A 27,280-nucleotide genomic window follows, 5' to 3' on the forward strand; every position below is an offset into this window, starting at 1 on the left:
ACATACATGTTCGCCCCCAATGTAATCATGTCTCCAATCATGGCTGCTTACTGCAATAATCTCCATCATACTGGCCCCTTCCTGATATAATGTCCCCCATCCTGGGTCCCTTCCACCTTCCTGGTATAATGTCCCCCATCATGTAATAATGTCTCCTCATCCCTTCCTATAACAATGTCCTCCATCCTGGGCAACTTCCAGTAATAATGTCCCCCATCCTGGATCCTTCCAGTAATAATGTCCCCCTTCCTGGATCCTTCAAGTAATAATGTCCCCCATCCTTGGACCCTTTTGTTCTTCTCCAGCACATTTGAAAAAAAAAGAAACCATTATTCTTACCTTCCCCTACTCCAACAACATGCAGTGTCCTCCTCTACAGCTGGCAGCTGACTTTGGTGTGCCAGCACAGGTAGCATATGATGTCACTGCCATGCACTGCCAGTCACGGGCAAGCCATTCTCTGCTGTTGAGCTCTGATTGGCTGGCAGCATGTATTGCATTGCAGGGAGCTGGCAGGTCTCTGCACCGCAATACATTTCAGCTGAATGTACAGTACAGACCAAAAGTTTGGACACACCTTTTCATTTAAAGATTTTTCTGTATTTTCATGACTTTGAAAATTGTACATTCACACTGAAGGCATCAAAACTATGAATTAACACATGTGGAATTATACACTTAACAAAAAAGTGTGAAACAACTGAAAATATGTCTTATATTCTTGGTTCTTCAAAGTAGCCACCTTTTGCTTTGATGACTGCTTTGCACACTCTTGGCATTCTCTTGATGAGCTTCAAGAGGTAGTCATCGGAAATGGTTTTCACTTCACAGGTGTGCCCTGTCAGGTTTAATAAGTGTGATTTCTTGCCTTATAAATGGGGTTGGGACCATCAGTTGTGTTGTGCAGAAGTCTGGTGGATACACAGCTGATAGTCCTACTGAATAGACTGTTAGAATTTGTATTATGGCAAGAAAAAAGCAGCTAAGTAAAGAAAAACGAGTGGCCATCATTACTTTAAGAAATGAAGGTCTGTCAGTCCGAAAAATTGGGCAAACTTTGAAAGTGTCCCCAAGTGCAGTTGTAAAAACCATCAGGCGCTACAAAGAAACTGCCTCACATGAGGACCGCCTTAGGAAAGGAAGACCAAGAGTCACCTCTGCTTCTGAGGATACGTTTATCCGAGTCACCAGCCAGAAATCGCAGGTTAACAGCAGCTCAGATTAGAGACCAGGTCAATGCCACACAGAGTTCTAGCAGCAGACACTTCTCTACAACAACTGTTAAGAGGAGACTTTGTGCAGCAGGCCTTCATGGTAAAATAGCTGCTAGGAAACCACTGCTAAGGACAGACAACAAGCAGAAGAGACTTGTTTGGGCTAAAGAACACAAGGAATGGACATTAGACCAGTGGAAATCTGTGCTTTGGTCTGATGAGTCCAAATTTGAGATCTTTGGTTCCAACCACCGTGTCTTTGTGCGACGCAGAAAAGGTGAACGGATGGACTCTACATGCCTGGTTCCCACATAGAGCAGGAGGTGTGATGGTGTGGGGGTGCTTTGCTGGTGACACTGTTGGGGATTTATTCAAAATTGAAGGCATACTGAACCAGCATGGCTACCACAGCATCTTGCAGCGGCATGCTATTCCATCCGGTTTGCGTTTAGTTGGACCATCATTTATTTTTCAACAGGACAATGACCCCAAACACACCTCCAGGCTGTGTAAGGGCTATTTGACCAAGAAGGAGAGTGATGGGGTGCTACGCCAGATGACCTGGCCTCTACAGTCACCAGACCTGAACCCAATCGAGATGGTTTGGGGTGAGCTGGACCGCAGAGTGAGGGCAAAAGGGCCAACAAGTGCTAAGCATCTCTGGGAACTCCTTCAAGATTGTTGGAAGACCATTTCCGGTGACTACCTCTTGAAGCTCATCAAGAGAATGCAAAGAGTGTGCAAAGCAGTCATCAAAGCAAAAGGTGGCTACTTTGAAGAACCTAGAATATAAGACATATTTTCAGTTGTTTCACACTTTTTTGTTAAGTATATAATTCCACATGTGTTAATTCATAGTTTTGATGCCTTCAGTGTGAATGTACAATTTTCAAAGTCATGAAAATATAGAAAAATCTTTAAATGAGAAGGTGTGTCAAAACTTTTGGTCTGTACTGTATGTCCTAGGAGGAACATCCAGGTGAAATTGGTGCTGGCATTTGCGGGTCCACCTCCCGCACGGACACAGTTGAGGTCGCGCCCTCTACGACTGCGATCGTTACACCCTATAATTGTTACACTACTATAAATGATAAAAATATTAGAGGTCTGGAGAGAAATGCTGTACAAGAGAAAGCTGATTTTTCTGCCGCTATGGTGTATGTGTGAGGAAAAATGCTAGCCTTGTGTGCTTACCATATAAAATGTCAGATAAAATAAGCAAACACACAGCGCCAGATAGAAAGAGCCACCCCAGTGTTAGCCCTCGTGTACCCATTTATCAACCACAGCCGCCTACTGCCAGAATGATTCCCCACTATCATCACTGTCTTCCAGTGTAAAATAAAAGTCACACGCACTCGACCCCCAGTGTCAGTCACGTTGCCCCAGCTGCACTGAAAACTCTACCCTTTATCTTAAGCTTCCATAAATATTTGATATAAGTTGACCAAACCCACCTATTTTGGGCAGGACCGGACCGCCATCTGATGAGTTTGCATGCCTTTTGCCTCTCCTTCGAGAGCTGAGTCTTGGGAGACAAGGATCGGGAAACTTTTCAGAGGAGATGAGCAGCTGTCAGAGATGTCTGGCAGAATCTGAAAACATATGAACGCTCTGACGAGCCGAGCGCACATGTGTATGGAGGAGTCGGGAAAGATAGATGTCCGCCTAAGGAACATTCGTCCAACAGCTATCTCACGTTTATCACCAGCATTGGTATCGCAGTCCTTTTCTTTCCTCTCCATTATATGTAAAATGTATACAGGAGGCAATAGTCTTCTACCCACTCATAGCTGTAACCCTTCATCTTCTTCCTCCTAGCACTACCTTCCTTGCCAAAAAATACCAAAACCATGATGGACCCACTATAGTCAGAAGTCATCCGAATTCCTTTAAAAATAGATCCGGCATTGCGGCCACGGTTGTGTTATTAACAGAACTATGATGCTAATGTGAACAGAGCTTTGGATCCCCTACTAATAAACAAAACCTAAAATAAGAGCAAAATACAAAAATATACATATTGATAGGGAATTTGGATTGTGAGCTTCAATGGGGGCAGCGATGATGATGATGTGCAAAATATGATGGCGCAATATATGGGCTCGTGCAAATGATCGTATTTTCGGTCCAAGTGTGATCTGACTAAACATCGGATTGCACTCAGACCAATGTTAGTCTATGGAGCCATGCACATGTCCGATTTTATCTTAGACCAATCCAGTCCGAGGAAAAAAATCACAGCATGAACGAGTTGGATCAGATTATCGAATCACACTCAGCCATGCAAGTCAGTGGGTTCATGGAAACCATCAAACTGCACTCGGATTTTCTTGCGACTGACAGAATGGAGAAGACGGAGACAATATTTTTTTCATCTTCTCCTCATCCGAGAGAATCGGATCACATGCCCTCTGATCATGCGCCCTCTGATCACGCGCCCCCTGATCACACGCCCTCTGATCACACGCCCTCTGATCACACGCCCCCTGATCACACGCCCCCTGATCACACGCCCTCTGATCACACGCCCCCTGATCACACGCCCTCTGATCACACGCCCCCTGATCACACGCCCCCTGATCACACGCCCCCTGATCACACGCCCTCTGATCACACGCCCCCTGATCACACGCCCTCTGATCACACGCCCTCTGATCACACACCTTTATCTGATCATAATCGGCCCAATCCTATCAGATGAGAGAACGTACATTAGTGTGACCCTAGCCTAAGTGAGAGAGAAAATAAGCCAGTAAATATGTTACACATGATTTTTTTTTGTTGTTGCTAAATGTAAGGATATTTTAATAGAGATAAGTAGAAATGTTCCTGGAAGTTCTTCCCAAACTTATACCCACTTGTTTCAGGTAGCTCACATTAATTTTCCCATAATAAAGTCGGTTGATCAAAATAGAAAAAAGTATTCAGAGTATTTCCCATACAAAGAAAGAACAAAGATTTGCTAAAAACAAGAATCTCAGCCTAAAAGTTGTGCATCTCTGCAGGCCATGGAGGGCTTTCGCCGAAGGAGGGGAGAAAATATATGGTAATGTATGGAGGCAATCTTGACTTTTTGTCAATAATAAAGAATGATCTCGAAGACTCATACATTCCTTGACACGAATATTTACTTCAGCTGCTTACTGTGCTTTCCTAGAATAAATTATCGGATCTGTGATTAGAAAGAAGACATTTTTCTTCTATTTAATTTTCAATCTACATGTTATTTTGGGGTGTATGCCATTCCTATAACTTTTTTCCCTAAATTTAAGCCATATTCTTTGAAAAGGAAAAGAGTAGAAATGACCATTCCATGTGTTTGGTAGTCACTCACATGTATCATAAAAGCTCATGTCATGTTTCCTTAGTATTGCCGATACCTATATATGATCTATATGTAATCTAGCCAATGCCAACCCCTCACAAGCAACAACCTTCAAGCTCCACCATTATATTAAGCTGTGGAAAATCAACCTAAATAATAAATCCGCCTTGGCACAATTGTGTGCCATGTATTGCCCTTTATTAAAAAAAAAACCCACTTAAAAGCCCAGCACGCTGATAACTAATACGGGCAGGCTTGGACTGGCCCACCGGAAAACAGGAGAATCCTCCGGTGGGCCCCCATATGACAGGGGATGTTCCAATAGATGCACATTATGTATATGTTGTTTTTTTAGCTATATTTTAGTTGGGAACAATTGATTTGCATTGTAGCCAGGCTTGGACTGGCCCACAGGAGAACAGGAGAATCCTCCGGTGGGCCACCACCCTCTTATATAAGCAGTATAAGGCGGCATCTTATTCATTTAACAATCTACCCAGTTCATTATTATATACATTTGTGATGAGGATAATGTCATATTTGCATTTAGCTGAAAAGTGGGGCCCTGGAGTTGGTTTCTTGTTGGGCCTTGGCACCCAGGTCCGATACTGAATATGGCTGTGAAGGTATACAGTGCTGGCCAAAAGTATTGGCACCCCTGCAATTCTGTCAGATAATACTCAGTTTCTTCCTGAAAATGATTGCAATCACAAATTCTTTGGTATTATTCTCTTCATTTAATTTGTCTTCAATGAAAAAAACACAAAAAGAATTGTCCTAAAGCCAAATTTGATATAATTCCACACCAAACCTAAAAAAGGGGGTGGACAAAAGTATTGGCACCCTTTGAAAAATCATGTGATGCTTCTCTAATTCGTGTAATTAACAGCACCTGTAATTTACCTGTGGCACCTAACAGGTGTTGGCAATAACTAAATCACACTTGCAGCCAGTTAACATGGATTAAAGTTGACTCAACCTCTGTCCTGTGTCCTTGTGTGTACCACATTGAGCATGGAGAAAAGAAAGAAGACCAAAGAACTGTCTGAGGACTTGAGAAACCAATTTGTGAGGAAGCATGAGCAATCTCAAGGCTACAAGTCCATCTCCAAAGACCTGAATGTTCCTGTGTCTTCCGTGCGCAGTGTCATCAAGAAGTTTAAAGCCCATGGCACTGTGGCTAACCTCCCTAGATGTGGACGGAAAAGAAAAATTGACGAGAGATTTCAACGCAAGATTGTGCGGATGGTGGATAAAGAACCTCGACTAACATCCAAACAAGTTCAAGCTGCCCTGCAGTCCGGGGGTACAACAGTGTCAACCCGTACTATCCGTCGACGTCTGAATGAAAAGGGACTGTATGGTAGGATACCCAGGAAGACCCCACTTCTTACCCCGAGACCTAAAAAAGCCAGGCTGGAGTTTGCCAAAAGTTACCTGAGAAAGCCTAAAACGTTTTGGAAGAATGTTCTCTGGTCAGATGAGACAAAAGTAGAGCTTTTCGGGAAAAAGCATCAACATAGAGTGTACAGGAAAAAAAAAGAGGCATTCAAAGAAAAGAACACTATCCCTACAGTCAAACATGGCGGAGGTTCCCTGATGTTTTGTGGTTGCTTTGCTGCCTCTGGCACTGGACTGCTTGACCGTGTGCATGGCATTATGAAGTCTGAAGACTACCAACAAATTTTGCAGCATAATGTAGGGCCCAGTGTGAGAAAGCTGGGTCTCCCTCAGAGGTCATGGGTCTTCCAGCAGGACAATGACCCAAAACACACTTCCAAAAGCACTATAAAATGGTTTGAGAGAAAGCACTGGAGACTTCTAAGGTGGCCAGCAATGAGTCCAGACCTGAATCCCATAGAACACCTGTGGAGAGATCTCAAAATGGCAGTTTGGAGAAGGCACCCTTCAAATATCAGGGACCTGGAGCAGTTTGCCAAAGAAGAATGGTCTACAATTCCTGCAGAGCATTGTAAGAAACTCATTGATGGTTACCGGAAGTGGTTGTTCGCAGTTATTTTGGCTAAAGGTTGTGCAACCAAGTATTAGGCTGAGGGTGCCAATACTTTTGTCCGGCCCTTTTTTGGAGTTTTGTGCGAAATGATCAATGATTTGATTTTTGCTTCATTCTCTTTTGTGTTGTTTCCTTGCAAGCAAATTAAATGAAGAGAATACCAAAGAATTTGTGATTGCAATCATTTTCAGGAAGAAACTGAGTATTATCTGACAGAATTGCAGGGGTGCCAATACTTTTGGCCAGCACTGTATGTGGATAGACACAGTAACGTGACATAAAGAAACCGTTGTGAAAAGCAGAAACGTAACAAATAAGCTGTTGTGTGTTGTCAGTTTTATGTCTGATCTGCCACATGACTTTACTGGAGGCAATAAACTAAAAGAGACAAAATAACAAAATCAATGCAAAACAGATCTCCCTCCTCCTGTAAGCACCAGACTGACAAAAGTGTTAAAAACTTACATACAGATTTTGCTGTGATAGCATTAATGCTTTTTTGTTACTGAAATATTTTTTTTAAATGTTTCTAGAATTGCGCCTCAAAAAACACATTGCAGTAACGCAGTTTTCATTGGCAGAAATTTCCCTATTAAAGGTAATGAGCACTAGCGTGGATTCTCATGCCAGGACAACCCCTGTCCATAGGACAATATTAGGGCAAGTAGACCTCATGGTTTGGTGTCCAGTAACAAGCAGCAGATTCAGGCTGCCCCTACATGATATGGTTGGTTATTCTGTTAAGCTTCATTTGTTGGGAGCCAATGTTGCGTGGATCAGCTGATCGCCAATAGCGGTTCCCATATTAAAACAGTTTCATAGTTTTTAGGTTGAAAGAAGACACAAATCCATTGAGTCCAATCTATAGCCTACTATAGCCTAACAAGTTGATGCAGAGACAGACAAAAACCCATAAGGCAGATGCCAATTGCCCTATATTAGGGGAATTTTTTCTTTCCCACTCCACATATGTCAATCCCTGAATCAATGTCCCATCTCCAAAATTAGTGTCCATAACCTGTAATATTAAATTTTTTAAGAAAGGCATCCAGGCCCTCCTTGAATTTATTTATTAAATCAACCATTACAATATGTGGCAGAGTTCCATAATCTCACTGCTCATACAGTAAAGACCCTCCATAATCTCACTGCTCGTACAGTAAAGACCCTCCATAATCTCACTGCTCGTACAGTAAAAAACTTTCATAATCTCACTGCTCGTACAGTAAGGAAACTCCATAATCTCACTGCTCATACAGTAAAAAACCTCAATCTCACTGCTTGTACAGCAAGGAACCTCCATAATCTCACTGTTTGCACAGTAAAGAACCTCCATAATCTCACTGCTCGCACAGTAACATAATCTCACTGCTCATCCAGTAAGGAACCTTCATAATCTCACCACTTCTACAGTAAAGAATACGAAGAGAGAGGACCCTGCTGACCATAATAGTTTACTCTACAGGAGAGAAAGAGAGGACCCCGCTGACCATAACAGTTTACACAACACTATAGGAGAGAGAGGACCCCGCTGACCATAAGAGCTTACACTCTACAGGAGAGAGAGAGGATCCCGCTGACCATAAGAGCTTAGACTCTACAGTAGAGAGAGAGGACCCCGCTGACCATAAGAGCTTATACTCTACAGGAGGGAGAGGATCCCGCTGACCATAAGAGCTTACACTCTAGAGGAGAGAGAGAGGATCCCGCTGACCATAAAAGCTTACACTCTACAGGAGAGAGAGAGGACCCTGCTGACCATAAGAGCTTACACTCTACAGTAGAGAGGACCCCACTGACCATAAGAGCTTACACTCTACAGGAGAGAGCGGACCCAGCTGACCAAAAGAGCTTACACTCTACAGGAGAAAGAGAGAGGACCCTGCTGACCATAAGAGCTTCCACTCTACAGAAATGAGGACCAAGCTGACCATAAGAGCTTCCACTCTACAGGAGAATGAGGACCCCACTGACAATAAGAGCTTACTCTCTACAAAAGAGAGAGGACCCTGCTGACCATAAGAGCTTACAATCTACAGGAGAGAGAGGACCCCACTGACCATAAGAGCTTACTCTTTACAAAAGAGAGAGGACCCTGCTGGCCATAAGAGCTTATACTCTACAGGAGAAAGAGAAGACCCCACTGACCATAAGAGCTTATACTCTACAGGAGAGAGAGGACCCCACTGGCCATAGGAGCTTACACTCTACAAAAGAGAGAGCACCCCGCTGACCATAAGAGCTTACACTCTACAGGAGAGATGACCCCGCTGGCCATAAGAGCTTACACTCTGCAAAAGAGAGAAAGAGAGGACCCCGCTGACCATAAGAGCTTACACTCTACAGGAGAGAAAGAGAGAGAGGACCCCACTGACCATAAGGCTAAGTGCACACGATACAGAAATGCTGCATATTTTTTCTGCTTCTCCCTGGCAGGAAAAACGCATGGGGATTTTACATGCATTTTTCCCGCCAAGTAGAAGCGTTTGTCAAGCATTTTGCACATGCATTTCCGCATGCGGGTTATCAAGCGCTTTTCCAAGCGATTTTAGCATCACTTGGAAAAGTGCTTGACAACTTGGTCACACTATATAAATCCATGCAACCGGCATGGATTTATATAGTGTGACCAAGTAATAGTTAAAAAAAAAGAATAAGAATGGTAAAAAATAAAAACTAAAGGTTATACTTACCTTCCTATGGCCCCCGGTGTTTTCTCCGCTACGTCCGGTCTGTTGTATGGGTCGCGGTGGTGTGAAAGGACCTGCCATGACGTCAGCGGTCGCGTGACCTGTCACATGACTAAATGACGACATGGTAGGTCCTTTCACACCACCGCGACCCATACAACAGACCGGATGTAGCGGAGAAAACACCAGGGGCCATAGGAAGGTAAGTATAATCTTTATTTTTGATTTTAAATTCTTTTTTTAACAGGTTCTATGGTACCCAGGTCAGGATGAGAGTCTCCTCTTCTCCAGACCCGGGTACCATCCGCACATAGAATCGCATAATATCCGCTTGTGCACATATGCTCATACGGATATTATGCGATTCAATGCAAGTCAATGGCGGCAATTACGCTGCGTGTCCACAAAATTAATGGACATGCTGTGTATTTTTCCGCAATGATAATCCGCAGCGGAAATTTCCGCAGCATGTGCACAGCTCATGCGGATTATCATTGGGGAACATGGGGCACGTATTACCAAGCGTTTTTTAAGCGTTTTCATTGCGGAAATTCCGCGGCAAAAACAATTGAAAAACGCATAGTGGGCATGCAGCCTAAGAGTTTCCACTCTACAGGAGAGAAAAGACCCCACTGATCATAAGAGCTTCCACTCTACAGGAGAGAGAGGACCCCACTGACCATAAGAGCTTGAACTCTACAAGAGAGAGAGGACCCTGCTGACTATAAGAGCTTACACTCTACAGGAGAGAGAGGACCCTGCTAACCATAAGAGCTTACACTCTACAGGAGAGAGAGGACCCCAATGACCATAAGAGCTTACACTCTACAGGAGAGAGGACCCCGCTGGCCATAACAGCTTACACTCTACAGGAGACAGAGAAAAAGGACCCAGCTGATAATAAGAGCTGACACTCTACAGAATAGAGAGAGGACACCGCTGATCATTAGAGTTTCCAATCTGCGGGAGAGAGCGTGGACCCTGGTTGCAATAGGAGCTTACACTCTACAGGAGAGAGGACCCTGCTGACCATAAGAGCTTACACTCTACATGAGAGAGAAAGGACCCTGCTGACTAAAAAAGCTTATATACTACAGAATAGAGAGGATCCCGCTTACCATAAGAGCTTACACTTTACACAAGAGAGAGACAGGACCACGCTAGTCATGTGAGCTTACACTCTACAGAACAGAGAGCGAGAAACATAGCCCTGCTGGCAATAACAGTTTACACTCTACTCTGCAGAAGAGAGAGAAAGAACCCCACTGACTATAAGAGCTTACGCTCTACAGGAGAGGAGTGAGAGAGAGGACCTCACTGACAATAAGAGCTTACGCTCTACAGGAGAGAGAGGAGTGAGAGAGAGGACCCCACTGACCATAAGAGTTTACACTCTACAAGATACAGAGAGGACCCCGCAGACCATAAGAGCTGACACACTACAGGAGAGAGAGGACCCCACTGATCATAAGAGCTTGCACTCTACGGTAGAGAGAGAGGACCCCACTGACCATAAGAGCTTCCACTCTACAGGAGAAAGAGTGGACCCCACTGACCATAAGAGCTTACATTGTACAGGAGAGAGAGGACCCCACTGACCATAATAGTTTCCACTCTACAGGAGAGAGAGGACCCCGCTGACCATAAGAGCTTACACTGTACAGGAGAGAGAGGACCCCACTGATCATAAGAGTTTACACTCTACAGGAGAGAACCCGACTGACCATAAGAGCTTACACTCTACAGGAGAGAGGACCCTGCTGACCATAAGAGATTACACTCCACAGGAGAGAGAGAGGACCCCGCTGACCATAAGAGCTTACACTCTACAGGAGAGAGAGGATCCCGCTGACCATAAGAGATTACACTCTACAAGAGAGAGGACCCCGCTGACCATAAGAGCTTACACTCTACAGGAGAGAGAGAGAGAATCCCGCTGACCATAAGAGATTACACTCTACAGGAGAGAGAGAGAGGATCCCGCTGACCATGAGAGATTACACTCTACAAGAGAGAGGACCCCGCTGACCATAAGAGCTTACACTCTACAGGAGAGAGAGAGAGGATCCCGCTGACCATAAGAGATTACACTCTACAGGAGAGAGGACTCCACTGACCATAAGAGGTTACACTCTACAGGAGAGAGAGAGGACCCCACTGACCATAATAGCCTACACTCTACAGGAGAGAGAGGACCCCGCTGACCATAAGAGCTTACACTCTACAGTAGGGAGGACCCCACTGACCATAAGAGCTTACATTCTACAGGAGAGAGAGGACCCCGCTGACCATACGAGCTTCCACTCTACAGGAGAAAGAGAGGACCACGCTGGCCATAAGAAAGAGCTAAACACTACAGGAGAGAGAAAGGACCCCACTGGCCAAAAGAGCTAACATTCTACAGGAGAGAGAGAGGATTCCACTGACCATAAGAGGTTACACTCTACAGGAGAGAGAGAGAGGACCCCACTGACCATAATAGCTTACACTCTGCAGGAGAGAGAGAGGGCCCCGCTGGCCATATGAGCTTATACTCTACAGGAGAGAGAGGACCCCTCTGGCCATAAGAGCTTACACTCTACAGGAGAGAGAGGACCCCACTGAGTATAAGAGCTTACACTACAGTAGAGAGGACCCCACTGACCATAAGAGCTTCCATTCTACAGGAGAAAGCGTGGACCCCACTGACCATAAGAGCTTACATTCTACAGGAGAGAGAGGACCCCGCTGACCATACGAGCTTCCACTCTACAGGAGAAAGAGAGGACCACGCTGGCCATAAGAAAGAGCTAAACACTCTACAGGAGAGAGAAAGGACCCCACTGGCCAAAAGAGCTTACATTCTACAGTAGAGAGAGGACCCTACTGACCATGGGAGGTTACACTCTGCCGGAGAGAGAGAGGACCTCGCTGGCCATAAGAGCTTACACTCTACAGGAGAGAGAGGACCCCGCTGACCATAAGAGCTTACACTCTACAGGAGAGAGAGAGAGGATCCCGCTGACCATAAGAGATTACACTCTACAGGAGAGAGGACCCTGCTGATCATAAGAGCTTATACTCTACAGGAGAGAGGACTCCACTGACCATAAGAGGTTACACTCTACAGGAGAGAGAGAGAGGACCCCACTGACCATATTAGCTTACACTCTGCAGGAGAGAGAGAGAGGACCCCACTGACCATATTAGCTTACACTCTGCAGGAGAGAGAGAGGACCCTGCTGGCCATATGAGCTTATACTCTACAGGAGAGAGAGGACCCCTCTGGCCATAAGAGCTTACACTCTACAGGAGAGCGAAGACCCCGCTGGCCATAAGAGCTTACACTCTACAGGAGAGAGAGGACCCCACTGATCATAAGAGCTTACACTCTACAGGAGAGAACCCCACTGACCATAAGAGCTTACACTCTACAGGAGAGAGGACCCTGCTGACCATAAGAGCTTACACTCCACAGGAGAGAGAGAGGACCCCACTGACCATAAGAGCTTACACTCTACAGGAGAGAGAGGACCCCGCTGACCATAAGAGCTTACACTCCACAGGAGAGAGAGAGAGAGGATCTCGCTGACCATAAGAGGTTACACTCTTCAGGAGAGAGAGGACCCCACTGACCATAAGAGCTTATACTCTACAGGAGAGATGATTCAACTGACCATAAGAGGTTACACTCTACAGGAGAGAGAGAGAGGACCCCACTGACCATAATAGCTTACACTCTGCAGGAGAGAGAGAGGACCCCGCTGGTCATATGAGCTTATACTCTACAGGAGAGAGAGGACCCCTCTGGCCATAAGAGCTTACACTCTACAGGAGAGAGAGGACCCCACTGAGTATAAGAGCTTACACTACAGTAGAGAGGACCCCACTGACCATAAGAGCTTCCATTCTACAGGAGAAAGAGTGGACCCCACTGACCATAAGAGCTTACATTCTACAGGAGAGAGAGAGGACCCCGCTGACCATACGAGCTTCCACTCTGCAGGAGAAAGAGAGGACCACGCTGGCCATAAGAAAGAGCTAAACACTCTACAGGAGAGAGAAAGGACCCCACTGGCCAAAAGAGCTTACATTCTACAGGAGAGAGAGGACCCCACTGACCATAAGAGGTTACACTCTGCCGGAGAGAGAGAGGACCTCGCTGGCCATAAGAGCTTACACTCTACAGGAGAGAGAGGACCCCGCTGACCATAAGAGCTTACACTCTACAGGAGAGAGAGAGAGGATCCCACTGACCATAAGAGATTACACTCTACAGGAGAGAGGACCCTGCTGATTATAAGAGCTTATACTCTACAGGAGAGAGGACTCCACTGACCATAAGAGGTTACACTCTACAGGAGAGAGAGAGAGGACCCCACTGACCATAAGAGGTTACACTCTACAGGGGAGAGAGGACCCCACTGACCATATTAGCTTACACTCTGCAGGAGAGAGAGAGGACCCCGCTGGCCATATGAGCTTATACTCTACAGGAGAGAGAAACCCCTCTGGCCATAAGAGCTTACACTCTACAGGAGAGCGAAGACCCCGCTGGCCATAAGAGCTTACACTCTACAGGAGAGAACCCCACTGACCATAAGAGCTTACACTCTACAGGAGAGAGGACCCTGCTGACCATCAGAGCTTACACTCCACAGGAGAGAACCCCACTGACCATAAGAGCTTACACTCTACAGGAGAGAGGACCCTGCTGACCATAAGTGCTTACACTCCACAGGAGAGAGAGAGGACCCCGCTGACCATAAGAGCTTACACTCTACAGGAGAGAGAGAGAGGATCCCGCGGACCATAAGAGGTTACACTCTACAGGAGAGGGAGGACCCCACTGACCATAAGAGCTTATACTCTACAGGAGAGAGGACTCCACTGACCATAAGAGGTTACACTCTACAGGAGAGAGAGAGAGGACCCCACTGACCATATTAGCTTACACTCTGTAGGAGAGAGAGAGGACCACGCTGGCCATATGAGCTTATACTCTACAGGAGAGAGAGGACCCCTCTGGCCATAAGAGCTTACACTCTACAGGAGAGCAAAGACCCCGCTGGCCATAAGAGCTTACACTCTACAGGAGAGAGAGGACCCCACTGATCATAAGAGCTTACACTCTATAGGAGAGAACCCCACTGACCATAAGAGCTTACACTCTACAGGAGAGAGGGCCCTGCTGACCATAAGAGCTTACACTCCTCAGGAGAGAGAGAGAGAACCCTACTGATTGTAAGAGCTTACACTCTACAGGAGACAGAGGACCCTGCTGACCATAAGACCTTACACTCTACAGGAGAGAGAGGACTCCACTGACCATAAGAGGTTACACTCTACAGGAGAGAGAGGACCCCACTGACCATAAGAGATTACACTCTACAGGAGAGAGGACCCTGCTGACCATAAGAGCTTACACTCCACAGGAGAAAGAGAGGACCCCACTGACCATAAGAGCTTACACTCTACAGGAGAGAGAGAGAGGATCCCGCTGATCATAAGAGATTACACGCTACAGGAGAAAGAGAAGACCCCACTGACCATAAGAGCTTACACTCTACAGGAGAGAGAGGACCCCACTGACCATAAGAGCTTACACTCTACAGGAGAGAGAGGACCCCACTGACCATAAGAGCTTACACTCTAAAGGAGAGAGAGAACCCCACTGACCATAAGAGCTTACACTCTACAGGAGAGAGGGCCCTGCTGACCATAAGAGCTTACACTCTACAGGAGAGAGAGAGAGAATCCCACTGATCCTAAGAGCTTACACTCTACAGGAGAGAGGATCCTGCTGACCATAAGAGCTTACACTCCACAGGAGAGAGAGACAGAACCCTACTGATTGTAAGAGCTTAAACTCTACAGGAGACAGAGGACCCTGCTGACCATAAGAGCTTACACTCTACAGGAGTGAGAGGACCCCGCTAACTGTAAGAACTTAGCTTTTTTTTTTGAGAAACTTGAATCGACTCTCAAACTATTTGAATTCGAGTAAAACCACTTATTTCAGGAAACTCAACTGAAACTAGATCCTCCATGGATCAATCTGGTCTTCTCTATCATTGACTCGTAGTGTAATTGAGGAAAGATGCAGAAAAAGCTGAAGGTACCAACACTTATCTTCTGGCATATTTTGCTACAAAATGTATTCTGTAGGGGACTCCGGTGTTTCAGAGATAATATCCCTTGAAGATTTGTCCAGGGACCATGGCCAGAGAGGAGTCTAGTCTGGAGCCACCCCAGACAGTTTCTCCCCGCACCATTCCAGGTGTTTGGCAGGTCACACTGAGCTTAGATCCTGGGGGCCACAGCTGCCCTTTTTTCTTTTCTGCAGCATTTTCTAAGTGCTGTCATCATAGCGACCTATGTGAATGTGAAGTAATATACGCAGCACATTTTATTGCAGTCTGCGTTGTAAACTGAATGCCTAACACTCCCCTTTAATATAAGTAGCCCCTTTAAGAATTGGAAAACAAAACACTGTATTGGCACTAAAGTAGCAATAACTACAAACAATGTATCCCACCTCACCCAGCAAATTATTCTCTGCCATCATCCTTTGTGATGGCAGGAATGTTGTATCAATAAAGCCATGTACCCCGAAAGAGAAGAGGAGGGGGATAATGCTGGCATGACTTCTTGTCTCAGGGCAAAACTTTAACCTTGCTCTGCCAAAGAACAACTATTCCCATATATGATATCTTCTGAAAGGTTGAAACTCGTTTTACTCTAGACCGTAAGCGAAATCATGTTGTGCGTCGGCTCTCGTGAATTCCTACAGATGGAGCAGAGCTGGGTTTGTAGAATACAGCAGAGCAGAGTTTGTCATCTGGCACAAGTTGTTTTGTATTGTGTGTGGGTGTTAGGTTTTCTATATGGGGGAAAGTTACTATATTACTATAAATGATTTCTCCTAGCAAATACTCATGACTTCCTCTGAAGAATCCTCAGTTTGTAGGGAGAGATGGCGTGTTCCGAGATTTCTATATCTGCCAGTGTTTTTTTTTTTTGTCATCCGAGTGTGATCCAATTTTCTCAGATGTGAAGATTTTTCTTCTCTATCTCCATTTTCTCCATTCTGTGAGTCTGCAGAAATCAGACTGCACTCAGATGTCATCCGAGTGCAGCCCAATGTTTTTCCACAGGCTCAGTCACGTGCATGGCCGAGTGCGATCCGAATACTGGATCAAAATTGGGCATGCAGCGATTTTTTCTTTGGACAGACTTTGTCCGAGAAAAAATCTGACTTGTGCCCGGACCCATAGACTAACATTTTGTTGGATCACACTCGGACCTACAATACGGTCATCTGCACGAGTCCTTAGAGAAACTGCACCTGGATGACGTGTATGGCCACCTCTGGCCAAATGCCATACAAGTGATATCCAGGGAAAATAAAAGGTTCATTTTCATGTAATTTTTCATTTGCTCCCCCATTCCCGTTCGTCCTGCTATCCAGTGGTGGAAACATCTGCAGAATGTAACAGTAGCAAGTACCTCTAAAGTGATTGAGTGCAGACCCCCAAGGTATTAGTGGGATTAGGAGAGCGATATTAATATGACGATGGGACCTGCAGTGACCCGGGCACCGTGCGAGCGCAGTCTGCCATTCCGCACAGCTTTCTTATTTTATTATTAATGTACAAGTCAGATCTTCCATTAGGCAGAGCACAAAGCTCCCCGTTCTGGAGCTTGGTAATGGCTTGCACCCCCTCCTTCCTTCCAATTGTGTTGCACCTGTCTGCCCCTTCGCAGTCACTCTTTCTGTGCCATTTCTTTCATTGTGCTGTTATTTATTTATTTTTTTGTCACCCAGCATTGCAGACATGCTTTTTTGGGAAACCCTATTTGGCCATCCCTCGTAGTGCTCTCCCCACCTCCACACCTTCCATACATGGGCTAAGGGGTCCATGGACCCTGCCCTCCCCCCTCACCTACTCCATTAATGGCTTCTTTGCTACTCAATGGCCCAGAAGCTACCAAATAAGGATAGACCGTCTGCCTTTCCCTGTGGAGCTCCCCACTGACTCTACATCTTCGGGCAGGGTATAAATTGACAGCTCAGTCCCCAAGGCAGTACCCAGCCAATTTCAATCACAGCAGCCAGCTCCCTTGTGCTGACCAGGTGAGTACCAGCGGGGACCTGTAGGCGGCTTGTTGCTCCTTCGTGTCAGATGGATTTCGGCACGTAGACTATGGGCACAAAGACTTGCTTCAGTTTTTTTTGGAGACATTGGAAAGGTTTTTTTTTTTTTTTAAACTTTCTTCAGATATACAAAACTCTGCCGACTCGACAGGCTTCAACAAACACAACAGGATTATCACACAGGGAAGAATGAATGATTGGACCTAAGGCTTATTTTTTTGGGCTTTTCAAACTGGAAACTTTTAAAACTTTTATCTCTTTTAGTGATTTTTTTTTACAGTGGTTGCAGCAATTTTGACCACTTCTATGGATATATGTACAGATAGATAGATATATACATAGATATGATGCCAAATCACTTGGATTAACTGAGTTATTTGGCATTACGACTTCCCAATGAGTTATTCCCTACTTTTACGCCCGGGTTTTTATAGTCTATTATTTCAGTATGTACCTCTCAAGCTTAGCTATAATATTCCACCACGGTATTACTTTAGGCGAAAGCTAGAGCTCCCAGCACACAAGTTTAACCTTTTCATTCCAAAGCCGTACTCACCATAGTGGACCATTAGCCCCTTTGGCACGGTGCCGTGTTTCCGCAAGTACTTTGCAGCGTCAGGTGCTGAAACACGAAACGCAATTTTTCACTGGTGCGAGGGTGGAGAAGAGTTGGGCACAGGGCAGGCTTGTGTCTGAGACACAGCTGTTGTTTGACATGTGAGGGCGACTGTTGGAGGAAGAGGAGGGGGGTAGAGGTCTGTTTTAGGAGCCGCTGTTAAATACCGTAGAACAGTGGGCTCCAACCGGTGGCTCCCCAGCTGTCCGCAACTATGGAGCCACAGGTTGCATCTCACTGTTGTACGATCATTGTAGAGGTCAATGTATTTTTGTTTTTTTTGAGGAAATAAATGAGGACAACATCTAAAACCTTACAGCAGTATATACTTTTTTTTATGATAGGATTCACAATTTCAGATTAACGTTTGCTAAGAAACCGATCACAAACATAGAAATTGCTAACTTTAAGTGTACGTTCCGCTCCAAAATCCACATCAAAAACAGCTTCAAATTCTGTTTAATATGGATTTGCTTAAAAATCTTTGAAAAAAAAACATACTTAAAGTTTATGTTCACATGAGGCGGAATATGCTGCAGAGTTTTCACTGCTTAATTTATGTTCCATGTGGATGTACACAATATAGGGAAAAGTCTCCAAAAGAAAATAAGTGACCTCTAACTTAAAGAGTAGCTATAAAATAATCATAGTACATGCTATTTTGCCAATTGTTTCTATTTCATTTTTGTAAATGTAACTATTTTCAGAATAGTATGATCAACAGTGAAACGTAAACTACTGAGGTGAATTTAGTGGCCAATCTACGTAGTGCCCAATCTACATAGTGCCCAATGAATGTAGTGCCCAATCTACATAGTGCCCAATCTACATAGTGCCCAATGTACATAGTGCCCAACCTACGTAGTGCCCAGTCTACATAGTGCCCAATCTACGTAGTGCCCAATCTACATAGTGCCCAATCTACATAGTGCCCAATGTACATAGTGCCCAACCTACGTAGTGCCCAGTCTACGTAGTGCCCAGTCTACATAGTGCCCAGTCTACATAGTGCCCAGTCTACATAGTGCCCAGTCTACATAGTGCCCAATCTACATAGTGCACCAGTACACCATGGGTGGGAGAAGAAATATTGCCTTATTTCAAACTCAATGATTTCAAGGTTTGTGCTTTATTCTTATGAATATCTTTTTCAGAACCTAACCTGCCAACATGTGTGACGATGAGGAGACTACCGCCTTGGTGTGCGACAACGGCTCAGGGCTGGTAAAGGCTGGGTTCGCTGGGGATGATGCCCCTCGTGCTGTGTTCCCCTCAATCGTTGGTCGCCCTCGTCACCAGGTATATACATATTTTTCTAAGTATTAATATTATTTTGTGAATTATATAGGATGTGTTTCTCTTCCTATATTGGATGATTAGTGGATCAGTTAATGCCGTATCCTGTACGGCGCCTTTCTAGTCGTCCATACAGTAACAGTGACAGGCGATAGCTATGTTATTCAGTGCTTATTTATAACAGATATTGCACCTCTTAATCTTTCCTTGTTTTCCGACTACAGGGAGATAATAATAGAAATAGCACAGACCGTGTGCCACAAGGTCCAGTGATAAGATGAGCCAGTTATTAATAGGCAGCTTTGAGCCTCCTCATTTTCTCCCGTCGTACTGGGAGCTGGGTGAAATTGGCTTTGTTATACAGTCAATGCTGGCACACACTGAATGGCTTTGCCATAGCTGAAATATCAGCAGAAGCATTGCTAACATCCCAATACTCATGAGGGGAAGCGGAGCATATTACAATTAAGCTTTGCCAACAGCCTATTAGTGTCACTTACTGTTAGGTCCTGCCAAGTCCTCAACTGGGAATATACTGGAACCAGTGGCGCGCTAAGGCCATAGTGAAGAAGAGCTGAACAGTTTATGGGGCCAAAATATATTAATGCCAACTGAGTCATGATTTTGTCACCTTCAGTTGTAGGTCAGAGTCACTTTGATCCGGGGTTATAAACACTATATAAAAAGAACTGGCTGATACAATTATATGTATCCTCCATATTTACTCAAGCTCATATTTTATGCTGTAAGGGTATGTTCACACTTGGCCGATTTTCCTTAGTAGAGTACAGAATCAATTGAACATTCTGGAGAAAAAAAATGTGGATTTTCACAGCAGATTTCAACCATGCGCAGGGGCGTAACTATAATAGGCACCGGGGGGTGCAAGTCTAGAGTCTATGAAAAAAAACAATACTATTAAAAACCTATAATAATTGGGGGCCCCATTGGAGATTTTGCATTGGGACCCAAGAGGTTCAAGTTACGCCACTGCCCATGCCCAAGGTGAAATGTGTACATTTTTCTAAATCTGCATTAGAAGATGACCTGTCAATCAATTTTAACAAATATAACATCAATTTTCAATCTTTTCTTTCCCTACAGGGTGTCATGGTGGGTATGGGTCAGAAGGACTCCTACGTAGGTGATGAAGCTCAGAGCAAGAGAGGTATCCTGACCCTGAAGTACCCCATTGAACACGGTATCATCACCAACTGGGATGATATGGAGAAGATCTGGCATCACACCTTCTACAATGAGCTCCGCGTAGCCCCTGAGGAGCACCCCACCCTGCTCACTGAAGCCCCACTGAACCCCAAGGCTAACCGTGAAAAAATGACACAGATCATGTTTGAGACCTTCAACGTCCCAGCTATGTACGTCGCCATCCAGGCCGTGCTGTCTCTGTACGCTTCTGGTCGTACAACAGGTGAGAACACTCATTATAAAAAATCTTTACAATTTTTTTTTTTAGATTTCTAATAGTTAGGCCTTGGACACCCGACAGTATTTTCTCTCATCTGAGAGAATCGGGTCAGTTATGCTAATCACAATCTGATCATTGTTTGATATGATTTTTTTTGGATGAGAAGATGGAAAAAAAAGTCTCTATCTTCACCATTGTGTCAAATACATGAAAATCCCATCACACTCAGACGTCATCCGAGCGCGGTCGATTTCTTTTCACGGACTCATTGACTTGCATGGCAAAGTGCGATCCGAATCTCAGATGAAAATCAAGCATGCTGCGATCTTTTCCTCGGACAAACTCAGTCCAACAAAAAAAATTGGACGGCCCCATAGACTAACATTGGTCCAATGTGTTGCTGGATCACTCTCGGATGGAAAATATAGTTATCTGCATCTGCCCTTACTCTAAGCATTACCACAATGGGTTAACATATCTCATAATCGTTTTAAGAAAAACCTGAAAAATGTTGCGAGGGGGGGGGGGGGGGGTCAACAAGTTGACAGTAAATTATCATTTTTTTTTTTTCATTTCAACCCTGCACCTAATAATACATCAAAGTCAAATTAATTCATTGCGAGTTCAACGAAAATGCGGTGGGAGCCTTAATCTTCTTACGCAGGTGACACGGGCGTCTTTTCTCTGAATCTAGCCTATTTAGTGCTCCTAGCACATCACATAGGAGGGTAATGGAGGGTTATGACCCCACTCTGGCTTGTGCAGTACACGGGGCACTAACATCTGTCTAGTATATAAATAGCGAGGGGAGACGTGGCACTGAATGATCAGCGCCTCCATCACCCTATCATTTTTGTAAAAATTCCAATCCCTTAAGCCTTCATGCTGATAAGAGTAGAGATGGTAGCTGCAAATAGAATAATCTCTCGCACGCTGTCTGTAGGCTGACAGTTTCTGTATTGTGATGCCCGCTGGCATGGTCTCATTTAGTTTTTTTTTGCATTTTCATACCACTCAGCCCTACTTGGGGCACATATATATCACTGTGTACAACTTTGCATTGTATAAATCCGCCTTCCATATTGCTGATCTATTTGTCGTGTCCGTGCTCCGCAGGTATCGTTCTTGACTCCGGTGATGGTGTCACACACAATGTCCCCATCTATGAAGGGTATGCTCTGCCCCATGCCATCATGCGTCTCGATCTGGCTGGCAGAGACCTCACAGATTACCTCATGAAGATCCTGACTGAGCGTGGCTACTCTTTCGTGACCACAGGTAAATTTAATGTGATTTTCTGGTTTCCTAGAATTTCCGAACCATAGAATCCAGATCTGAAAAAGCGCCATGTCAAGGTTTGTGCAAAAATTACAGGAGCCATGGCACAAAGAGATAGCGGCTCCCGTGTGCGTAATTTGGTATGCCCGAGGCGCACTAGGAGTCGTTGGCAGTTACAAGACACTGGCAGTGCTCTCAGAGGCACCGCTACATATTCCATGTGATTTGTAGATATTTGTAACTCCTGCACAATCCTTACATCGCACATACTGTACAAATCAAATTCATGTCAGCCAGGGGCAGAATTACAGCTCTCTCCTCCCTGGAGACATCTCATATACGTTCTCCTTCTTTCATTACCTTGCGATAACTGGAAAAATATGTGTTTTCTTTGACATATAGAGATATATTTAACCTTTTGTTATACGTGTAGTTAAGGGCAGAAATAAAAAGTAATTTAGCTGTCTGTACACATATATTAACAGTAATGTGTCACGACACCATAAGGTATGTGTCACGACACCATAGGGCATTTGAAAATGTTATCCTGGTTAAACAAAGGTTTAGTTCAACATTTCCATCTTTCTCACCTTTACAGCTGAGCGTGAAATTGTCCGTGACATCAAGGAGAAGCTGTGCTATGTGGCTCTGGACTTTGAGAATGAGATGGCAACTGCTGCCTCCTCATCTTCCCTGGAGAAGAGCTATGAATTGCCCGATGGCCAGGTCATCACCATTGGCAATGAACGTTTCCGTTGCCCAGAGACCCTCTTCCAGCCATCCTTCATTGGTGAGCCTCAATGCTCCTAACAATTCACATCATGTAACAGAAAGATGTATGAACACACCACTCCGCAAGCTTCCAAAATCCCTAACCGTTAATGTGCTTCACATAGTCTGTTAACTGATGATTTATAATGGGTACTCACAAGCTACCCCAAATACTGGCATCATAGCAGACATGCCGAGCTCATAACTCCTGAACGACTTCTAGTGTAACTTTAGATGCTCCATTATCGGTAGCCATCTAATAAGACCCTATGAATGCACCAGACTTGTTACGGCATTACACCACTTCATATCCAGTCTACTTAGTATAGATTTATTCTACAGAGCATATAAAGAGCTCCCATGCCAGGACCCCTGGCCAACATAAGCTGTTGCTTCAACAAAGACCCTTTTAGCATGTTAAAGCTCAGACACCTGCTTAGTGCTTTGGACAGTTGCTTACCAGTTGGCATGGCACGCCATAGACAGCCTTAGGCACCAACAACAAATGTTCAATATTCACCCTGCAAACAAATCATTATTTTACTCTTCTACATCCCAGGTATGGAGTCTGCCGGTATTCATGAAACTACCTACAACAGCATCATGAAGTGTGACATTGACATCCGTAAGGACCTGTACGCCAACAACGTCTTGTCTGGTGGTACCACCATGTACCCAGGTATTGCTGACAGAATGCAGAAGGAAATCACCGCCCTGGCTCCCAGCACCATGAAGATCAAGGTGAGAACTGAAAATCATCCTGCTCTTTATATTCAACATAAACACAAAGCTTTCTTTTTATTTTTTAAAGACTTTTCTTTATGGTCTTCATTGCCCCTTTTGCACCAAATGAAAGTTTCTCCTTTTATTTGCCTTTTAGTACTTTTAGTATTTTTTTTAGAGCAAAATCCTTCAAAAATGTTGCACGTTGGTTTTTAATACAGCAAAAATCAAAATGAATTAAGACAGACTTTGTACTTCACTAGGGTCTTGGGGCACAATTGCTCAAAAACTTGGCAAAATTTTGAAAAGTAGCAAAGTAATGAATTGGACTAAAACGTCTTTATTAGGAAAACCACGATCACATTGTCGCAACAACAACAAAAAAAGACGAAACAAAGTAAAGTTAACTTAAAAATAGGTGCCAATTAAATAATGAATAAGGGGCAAAGTTAAAAGTCACTATTAGGCCATGTTCACATGCTCAGTATTTTACATCACTATTTGTAAGGAGAGGCACAATCAAACGAATTGTATAATAGAAACACGTTACCACATCTGCATTTATCACCCACTCCTGGTCTTGGCTTACAGATACTGATATAAATACTGAAGGTGTGAACTTGGCCTTAGAACCATTTTTACTTCAAGAAAAAGGTGCAAAGACTATGATAAATCAGGGCAAAGATACAATGCAAGAATACAACATTCCCAGTTTCTGATCGTAAACTCATGTCGGCCATAGTGCTTAGTGTCCCGAACTATGTTTTTTACATTTCTTTTCTTCTTCTCACAGATCATTGCCCCACCTGAGCGTAAATACTCTGTATGGATCGGTGGCTCCATCCTGGCTTCTCTGTCCACCTTCCAACAGATGTGGATCAGCAAGCAGGAATACGATGAGGCTGGACCCTCCATTGTGCACAGGAAGTGCTTCTAAAAAGTTCATCTTTTCCTTCGTCACCGTATACACAGTACCTCCAACTCCGAACAACAAGACATTGGGCAGCCATTGTACAGTTTGTTTACACTCCATCATATTTATTACTTTATAAATAAAACCAATGCCGTTACTAAGTCCACCCGCTCGCCTGTCTTATTTTCTACACCTGGGATGTTACTTTAACAATAAGATAGGAGCCATCAGATTTATGCAAAAGTTTCTGAAAGAATAAAAAGTTTGAAAAGGCCTCTTTCCGATCTGCCCTTGGGTCACAAATGCAGGTTAGGGCTCTTTCAGATGTCCGCGATCATCGGTCTGATCTTGGATCGCAATGCAAGGACTGGCTTTAGCGTGTCCCGACCCGAGCGTGACAACTTCATATATTTCTAGAGGCTGTCACGTTCGCTGCAGGAGATGCACGCATTGTGATCCGAGATCGGACCAATGATTGCGGATGTCTGAAAGAGCCTAATGAGAATCAAAAATGATCAAGTTGGACATTTTTGTCCTATATACTCGCGACTGTAGAAAGCTAAATGCCATCCATCGGTCTCCACAAGTCAGATGTCCACAAGTTGCCCAAGTCTGCAAATCATGAAAGGTTGGAGATCAACATAACACAAGCCTAGTAAGACATTTCTAAATGTCAATATATTCAAAAATACATCATCATGTCTGTAATGTAGACACACAAAGTTATTTATTATTCACCATGGCATCATCCCTATTCTAGCATAGATCAATTTCCTAGCAGATAACACAGTACCAAATGAATGCGGCCCCCTGAACACCGCTCGTCCAATATCCCTGATACAGAGTAGGCTTACAATTGACCGCCTCCCATCTTAGCCTGTGTGCACAGGACGCTAAGAAAAATGCCAAAAAGAATGAAAATATGGACAGCCAGGTTAAAATGTTCCATCTTTTGTCACTTCTTTTAACCACTTCAGGCTACAAAAGTCATTTAGCATCTAGAAGAAGTGACTGGTCCATTCCCCTAGCAGCTTCTGCAAAGTCGTCAGCAAAGTCATGCGAAAAGGTGTAAGAAACCACCAAAAGCACATCAAAGAAGATGCTCCACGAATAACACTGTCGGCATTTTCCTGAAGCATCTTCTGCTTCACAAATGTTCTGGGTACGCCTGCATCTGTAAGACGCTATGTGCACATACCCTTAGGCTGGATTCATATGTTCATGAGACACACACCGTGTTCGCGTCGCAACACCAGGAGCAACTGCAGAGTCTCCTGACCAGAGGCGTCTGCCTCATAGACGTATATGAGCTTAGGTCAGGAAACTCAGCATTAGAGCCCGGTATTCCGATAACGATCCAAGCACAGTGCATGGTTCATGAACCTGTAAAGCTGGACAAATGGAAAGTCTTCCCACTAGAATGTGGATTGAAGCTTTTTGGGATTTACAGGACCACAATAGTGCACAATCAGGGTCTACGACATGAAATAATGTTTCCCTTGTTTGCACTGAATTAATCTATAAGCTATGTGAACGCAAGTCCATATAACACCCGAGGGAGGTGATGGAATACCTGTTACTGGTATTTTTGTTTTACTGCATTGAAAAGCTTAAAGGGAATTCGGAATCAGGTTTTTGCTTTGTAATCTGACAGCAAAATGATGTAGGGGCAGAGAGATGATTCCAGCAATGCCCACTTGTTGGGCTGATGGCTGTCATTTGCTGTTTTAGGTGCTGCAGATCTATCACTTCTCTGAATGCTGAGCTCTGTATAACCACGTCCTCACCACTGATTGGGAGCTTTATGTGTACACTGTGCAGGGATGACGTCAACACCCGGGCAAGTGCCGGGGCCCTGGACCATCAGAGGGGCCCACTCGCCGTCGGGGCCCAGGCTGCTTCCCTGGCATCTGTGTAGGTCCGCCAGCACTGCTTGATTGCCGGCACTTCACCAGACATGGCCGCGCGCAGTGCGCTGTGTGGCTGTGACTCGTAGTAATGACACGGCAGGGTTGACACTGCGCCTTTAATTGTATTTGTGTGTCGCCCCTGCTGCATCACTACTTGCATACATAGCCGCACTGCGCGCGGCCATGTCTGGTGAAGTGCCGGCAATCAAGCAGCGCTGGCGGACCTGCACAAATGCCAGGGTAGAAGCCTGGGCCCCGACGGCGAGTGGGCCCCTCTGATGATCCAGGGCCATGTTTGTGATGGCAAACACATACTGGCGGCCCTGCACATACCTGAGCAGCTAGACTGGAGACAGGCCGGGGCACTTGAGCGAGGCTTGTTGCCAATCCCCATATTAAAAATACTTCTAATGTGTCTGTGTGTGTATAATGTGAATATCTGTGTATGTCAGTGTGTATGACTGTGTATATATATTTATGTCCGTTTTATATGTGTTTTTAAGAATTTGTGTTCAAATATGTATGTATGCCTGCATGTGTACGTATCTGTGCATGTGCGTATTGTATGTGTGCATATCTGTGTATTATGTGCATGTGTGTGTGTGTGTATGCCTGCATGTGTGCGCATGTCCGCATACTGTGTGTGTGTGTGCGCATGTCTGCATACTGTGTACGTGTGCTAGTCTCCGTACTGTGTGTGTCACACATGTCTGCGTACCGTGTGTGCACGCATATCTTCGTACTGTGTGTGTGTGCATGTCTGCATACTGTGTTTGTGCGTGTCAGCATACTGCGTGTGCATGTCTGTGTACTGTGTGTGCACATGCATGTCTGCGTACTGTGTTTGTGCGTGTCAGCATACTGTGTGTGCATGTCTGTGTACTGTGTGTGCACATGCATGGCTGCGTACTGTGTGTGTGCCTGCATATCTGCCTACCCTGCATGTGTGTGCATGTCTGCGTAC

At 44.8% G+C, this 27,280-nt stretch overlaps 1 protein-coding gene and 1 long non-coding RNA gene across 2 annotated transcripts in view; one reads left to right on the top strand and one right to left on the bottom strand.

Moving 5' to 3' along the window:
* LOC141153842 (uncharacterized) overlaps positions 1-18,112 on the bottom strand; it is a 108,948-nt gene extending 90,836 nt beyond the window's left edge. Inside the window, exon 1 of the long non-coding RNA XR_012247363.1 lies at positions 17,940-18,112. This is a non-coding gene — a long non-coding RNA (uncharacterized lncRNA). The remainder of the gene's footprint in view (positions 1-17,939) is intronic.
* Positions 17,205-24,572, top strand: ACTC1 (actin alpha cardiac muscle 1). Its single transcript, XM_073639036.1, has 7 exons — positions 17,205-17,362; positions 19,154-19,298; positions 20,400-20,724; positions 21,838-21,999; positions 22,598-22,789; positions 23,330-23,511; positions 24,287-24,572. Exons 2-7 carry the CDS (start codon positions 19,170-19,172, stop codon positions 24,428-24,430), a joined length of 1,134 nt encoding a protein of 377 aa, XP_073495137.1. The 5' UTR covers positions 17,205-17,362; positions 19,154-19,169; the 3' UTR covers positions 24,431-24,572.
* The last annotated feature ends 2,708 nt before the right edge of the window (positions 24,573-27,280 follow it).

Source organism: Phyllobates terribilis, unplaced genomic scaffold (assembly GCF_046119375.1).
Source record: "Phyllobates terribilis strain yellow unplaced genomic scaffold, ASM4611937v1 Scaffold_7__3_contigs__length_470593459, whole genome shotgun sequence".
NCBI classification, from domain to species: domain Eukaryota; kingdom Metazoa; phylum Chordata; class Amphibia; order Anura; family Dendrobatidae; genus Phyllobates; species Phyllobates terribilis.

Coding starts and splice junctions, on each gene's coding strand:
- ACTC1 (XM_073639036.1), top strand. CDS start 19,170: ATGTGTGACGATGAGGAGACTACCGCCTTGGTGTGCGACAACGGCTCA. Junction 19,299..20,399: donor TTGGTCGCCCTCGTCACCAG/GTATATACATAT, acceptor CTTTCCCTACAG/GGTGTCATGGTGGGTATGGG. Junction 23,512..24,286: donor CCAGCACCATGAAGATCAAG/GTGAGAACTGAA, acceptor TTCTTCTCACAG/ATCATTGCCCCACCTGAGCG.